The sequence below is a fragment of the Delphinapterus leucas genome, chromosome 8 (genome assembly GCF_059928025.1).
Source record: "Delphinapterus leucas isolate spDelLeu-1000000601 "Yukka" chromosome 8, BTC_Dleu_Yukka2, whole genome shotgun sequence".
In the NCBI taxonomy this organism is placed as follows: domain Eukaryota; kingdom Metazoa; phylum Chordata; class Mammalia; order Artiodactyla; family Monodontidae; genus Delphinapterus; species Delphinapterus leucas.
In genome coordinates this window covers 8,055,113-8,061,140 of record NC_143136.1, presented here as the reverse complement: position 1 = coordinate 8,061,140, position 6,028 = coordinate 8,055,113, and the positions used below count along the sequence as shown (strand labels likewise).

The 6,028-nt window shown below is 43.3% G+C and overlaps 1 protein-coding gene across 6 annotated transcripts in view; it reads left to right on the top strand.

Moving 5' to 3' along the window:
• Positions 1–6,028, top strand: part of DIS3L2 (DIS3 like 3'-5' exoribonuclease 2) — a 388,363-nt gene that overhangs the window by 155,195 nt on the left and 227,140 nt on the right. For all 6 annotated transcript variants that reach the window (XM_089916221.1, XM_089916220.1, XM_089916218.1 and 3 more), the window contains one exon: positions 1,493–1,593. In XM_089916221.1, coding sequence (XP_089772347.1) covers positions 1,493–1,593 — 101 coding nt within the window. The remainder of the gene's footprint in view (positions 1–1,492; positions 1,594–6,028) is intronic.

Genomic DNA, 6,028 nt, shown 5'->3' with positions numbered 1-6,028 from the left:
GTAGAGTATACTTGTTCATGGTAATTCCAGCCTCCTAATCTTTCCTGAATTACCTGTTGTGTGGAACACATTGGCAAGATGTGTTATGGAACTGGTCAACAGCGTGTGCGGGTTCTCCTCCCTAAGAGTGTAAAAGATGTGTTATGGAACTGGTCAACAGCGTGTGCGGGTTCTCCTCCCTAAGAGTGTAAAAGATGTGTTATGGAACTGGTCAACAGCGTGTGCGGGTTCTCCTCCCTAAGAGTGTAAAAGATGTTGTTCTGAAGGCATCTGATGATTTTGGAATCCGGAACTTGGTCCAAAATAAAAGATGAACTTGGACGATGTCCCTCTTTTACAGGGTGATGAAGAGGGTGATCGACAATGGGAAAGTTTTCATTTGTTTTTCTTTTCAGGAAACAGAATTCTGCTTTCAGTGGGCACCATGGTGGGTAGATTTTAGCATAGATGGAAAAGCATACAGTTGATTGTTCTTAAGCCCCAGTAGGTCAGATCATGTCAGTGTTTCCAGAGTACGCCCAGAGTAAAGTTGGCTTTTAGCTGAGCCTTTGCTAAGAGGCAGCCAGTCCTGAAAAGGATTTATTTATTTATTTTGGCCTTAGTAATGTCTAAATGATGATAAGTACAAGTCTCTCTTAGCTAGCTGGAGTGGGTCCCACATGAATTGGTTGTGACCCCTAGAATCCAGAAACTCCAGTAGAGTTGGATAAGAATATTTTGTGGGGGAAATCTAATGTAACGCATGAAAATATAAAATATTAAATGTTCAGAAGTTTGTAATTTGCTGCTTTTTTTCATGAGTGGTTTTAATACTTCTGGTCCAGAGCCTAACTCCCTCTTTAGTGGTTTCAGTTTCTTGGGTGAATGTGAATTTTATAAGTTTTTTAAGGAGGGGAATTAAACATTAAAAGACTTTAAGTACTTTACTCTTTATATAATGTCACTAAGAAAAGCCAGGAAAATCAGGGTTGGCTTTTTTATTTGTTTATTTAATAAATATAATCTATTTTCCACCATTTTGTTTGTTATGGCTGTACCAGAGTACTTTTAAAAGTTAACATTTATTTTGATTTTGTTTTATTTCAGCGGATGTGCATAATAAGTTAACCTATCTCTATTCTTCATTGTGGGCTGGGGCAGTGTATAACATTTAGTTATTTTGGCATTTTGACACATAGGCGATTTAGTTTAATTCAGCATAATTTGATGCTCTCCACTTGTATGATGCCTAACATATGAATAATGTTAAATAGATAAAATGCGGCCTGCTGAGTGTGAGCATTTCTACAAGTTAGTGACGTAACTGACCTTAGCCAAGTCACCTAACCACTGTGGGCCTGGGTTTCCTTTTCTGTAAAATGAGTACTTTGGGTTAAATGGTGTCCAAGAATCCTTGCAGCTCTGAATTTAAAAATCCCATGAGTCTGTATGCCTAATAGGTATGTGTCTACCTGATTCCTCCTCCTCTTCTTTTCTCTTTTTTTTAAATTAGGAAAAGAGGATGCTGGTGCACCAGTTACAAAAGACAAGAACACCTTCATGTCACAGGACACAAGAGCTTTACCAGAGAAGTCGCTGCAGAGATCAGCAAAGGTCTCTGCCTGTTTCCTTCACTTGTCTGGCTGGTAGCTGAGCTACCTGTTGGGGGCCTCTCATACAATTCAGTTAGGACTGTAGTTGGTCAGTTAATCAGAAAAGTCAGTGGAAGCAGGGAATCATAAAAAGTGAATCTTTTTCATAACTTTAAACATATATTCATTTGTCTGTCTTTGGATGAAGGGCCAAGGCCTTTTCTTCGCGTGTGGGTATGTTTATTGAGGTTCTGCATTATCTTTTTCTGCATAAACTGCACTTGTAATGTGACATCTATGATTTCCAGTTTGGTTTATTTAAAGTGGAGTGAGAGGGACTTCCCTGACGGTCTAGCGGTTAAGACTCCACGCTTCCACTGCAGGGGGCACGGGTTTGATCCCTGGTCAGAGAAATAAGATCCTGTGTGCCGTGCGGCACGGCAATAAATAAATGAATGGAGTGAGAATTTAGGCACTGGTGAAGCAATATGAATGTAGACTCCTTCTAGATTTCTAGTTTTTTGCTCCAATTTTTTTTATTGTTGTCACGACCGTATCTAATTCAAAAGTAAGTTTTTAATAAGTATTTTTTAGTTTCTCCAAAGTATTTAATTTAGTTGTCCAGTAACAAAAGCAATTTGTTTTTTTGCGTAATTCAATTTTATTTTTTAATTATATATGCTAGGACTTCCCGGGTGGTGCAGTGGTTAAGAATCCACCTGCCAATGCAGGCGACATGGGTTTGAGCCCCGGTCTGGGAAGATCCCACATGCCACGGAGCAACTAAGCCTGTGCGCCACAACTACTGAGCCTGTGCTCTAGAGCCTGTGTGCCACAACTACTGAAGCCCGCACGCCTAGGGCCTGTGCTCTGCAACAAGAGAAGCCACTGCAAGGAGAAGCCCGTGCACTACAACAAAGAGTAGCCCCCGCTCGCCACAACTAGAGAAAGCCTGTGCACAGCAACAAAGACCCAACACAGCCAAAAATAACTAAAATTAAATCTTAAAAAAAAATTATATATGCTAGTGACATATTCAGATATGAGATCAAACACAGCTGATCCTCGCTACGCAGGTAGCTCCTGGTGGAAGGAGTGGTGCAATGACAAAGGATGGAGTGTGTGATAGCATGAGGTTTTCCTTTACCAGAGGCATCCGCCGGCACGTGTAACCTGGGAATGCGGCATTGCCACTCAGTCTAGCAAGTTGGATAGGAGAGTGTCTCCTGCGTATCGACATGAGGAATTTCTAAATTATATTACATATATTTTACTCTCCCCTGCCAATTGCCCATTCGTTTATCTAGATCTTTATTTTAATAAGCTTTTTGTATTATTATTATTATTTTTTGCGGTACATGGGGCTCTCACTGTTGTGGCCTCTCCTGTTGCGGAGCACAGGCTCCGGACGCGCAGGCTCAGCGGCCATGGCTCACGGGCCCAGCCGCTCCGCAGCATGTGAGATCTTCCCGGACCGGGGCACGAACCCGCGTCCCCTGCATCGGCAGGCAGACTCTCAACCACTGTGCCACCAGGGAAGCCCTTAATAAGCATTTTGAGTACTAACCATTTACTAGGCAGTATGATAGGTGTGAAAGAGTATAATGAACGGAAAGATCGTGGGCTGGGTCTGGCTCACAAATTTGTGTTTTGCTTGACCTGTGCAATATTTTAAAATTTTGGCTTAGTAGCTTATACGAAAAAAAAAAAAAAAAGGAGTGTCAGGCTTCTGGCGTCTCTTGATGAAACAAAACATCCAGCAACAGTGGGCCACATTCTTAAATGACTTTGGTCAGAGCTGAGTAGAGGCAACCTCTGTCAGTGGAATTTGTGTTCTGCAATTTGCTGCTGCCCCCCAATGGTGCTTCCTCTCTTGCTATTTTTGGTTTTGGGGTTTATTTGTTTTTGTATAGTTTCTTAATGAATTCAATCTAAAATTACAAGGCAAAACTTACACTGTGGTAAAGTCATTTATGTGACAGTTAACACATGAATCATGAGTAATGTCATGCTGATTTGTATACTTCTTGTTCTGTCGAACGTTAAAACGAAAAGCATCAGACATGATGGCATAGATTTGTTTCTCCTTGCTCCTCTCCCCTAAGCACAGCTACAAATTCTGGACAATAATAAGAGACAACCAAAGGAGAATTCTGAAAGATGAAAAGAGGAAGGCAAACTAGTTAGGGACTCTAGGGCTAGAAGAACAATGTAGTAGCAGGGGACTTTATAAGCCCTCCACCAACAGAAGGGGACCCAGGCCCCGTGTTTCTGGATCCCAACCCCACAACAGCCGGTGGCTCAAGCAGACTCGTTCCTCACTCAGATCTAACAGGAGGCCCTCCAACAACACCAGGCAATCCCAGCAGCACCTGTAAGACAAATTGACTGGGATCTCTGCTGATGGCAAGTGGCCAGGAAAAGGGCTCTCCTTCCCCACCACACCTGAGACTTCTGTCCCTCACCAAGAGATGCCAGGCATCTGGGTGGCTTTGACAGCAGGGATCCTGCCAAAGAGGTGACCTAGCCCCAGAAGTCTCTTTGTCCCTATGGGCCTGAGACTCCCCTCCCCCACCCAGAGACACCTGGCATCCAGATGTCACTAGCAAGGGAGATCCTACCACAAGTATGTGGTCCAGGAAACCTCTTTATCCTTATGGGCCTGAGATGCCCCTCTCCCACCCAGAGATGCTGAGCAGCCAGATAGCACCAGTAGGAGGGGGTGCCACTACACCCCAAACCCTAAGCGAGAAGTCTCTCTGTCTCTGCATGGATGTGGACCAGGATGTGCTCCTCACCCATATCAGAGAGACCAGCCAGGTGGCCAGCCCCTCAGCAGTACCAGCAGAAACTAGTGGGAGCCCCAGTGGTACCTTGTCAACCAAACATATCAAAATAGCATTGCAAAGCCTCTGAAAACTAAATTGTCACTGTAGCTACAGCCCACAAAAGTAGTCCGGGACCTGCATGCTCGCCCTAGACAGGGTGACTGCCTTCTAAAAGGCAAGATTTAAATAAGACCTTGAACCTGCTAACATTATAGCCAAAAGGTCCGGGATAGGATACATTAGAAAATCACCTTATACCAAGAACCAGGAAAATCACTACTTGAGTGAGGAATGACAGCTAACACCAAGTTAGTTGATGCCAACACCAAGATACTGCAGTTACCTGATAGCGATTTAAGATAGCCATCATAAATATGCTTTAATAGCAATTAAAAATTCTCTTGAAACAAATGAGAAAACTGAAAGTCTCAGCAAGGAAATAGAAGTTATAAAAAGGGAACTAAATGGAAATTATAGAACTGAAAAATACAGCAACAAATGAAATACTTGCTGGATGGGCTCAGTAGTAGAGTAGAGGTGACTCAGCACAGAATTAGTTAACTTGAGGACCAATCAATAGAATTTACCCAATGTGAACAGAGAGAAAATACATTGAAAAAAAATGAACAGAGCCTCAGGAAGCCGTGGAACAGTAAAAAAAAGATCCAGCATTCAGATAATTGGAGTCCCAAAAGAGGGATCAAGAGAGTGGGGCTTAAAGAATAAATTATGCTGGGGACTTCCCTGGTGGTCCAGTGGTAAATAATCCGCCTTCCAGTGCAGGGGACGTGGGTTTGATCCCTGGTCGGTGAACTAAGATCCCACGTGCCATGGGGCAGCTAAGCCCGCGTGCCACAAACTACAGAGCCCACATACCCTGGAGCTAGCACGCCACAACTAGAGAGAGAAGAAAACCCGTAGCCGCAACTAGAGAGAAGCCCACGCGCCACAACAAAGAGCCTGTGCCACACGCCTCAACAAAGACCCTGCCTGCTGCAGCTAAGACCCTGCCTGCCGCAACGCAGCCAAAAAGAATACATTGTGCTGACTGGGAACAGGTTAAAAAAATACCTTAGAGCTTTTGAGGTCCTAGCAGCAGTTGTATAACATTAATGTGTGATGGTATACATCTGTATGATTATAATTTTCTTCTTTTCTGGTGGACTCAGTAACTTGTGTTTAAGGTTAGAGAATAGCAGTGGCTGAATGGTTCCAGAATTGAGGATTTTTGGGGTAGATGCAGTGGAACAACAAGAGGGGTGAGGCATTTGATGACATACGTAACAGGACTTGAAGTGATGAAACATGGCGTCTCTGGCAGGTAGGAAAGGGCTCAAGGCTAAGAAGTAGCTAACAGACATTGAGAGAAGGCAAGGGTCAAGGCACTAGTGGTCTTGATGTGGTGAAAAAGCCCGTGGAGGAGCACAGGAGAGTGAGAGCTGAATGATGGGTCAGTCCAAGATGATGTGTTCCTCTTGGTAGAAATAGCACGTACTTGTGCTATTGAATTTTTGCCTGGTGAAATGAGAGTGGGTTTAATCTTGGAAAGAAGGAAGGTTAAAAGGTTTCAGCATTTGAAGGCATAATAAAGAAATTATTTACATTTAATAACATTTAAAAATAAACAAC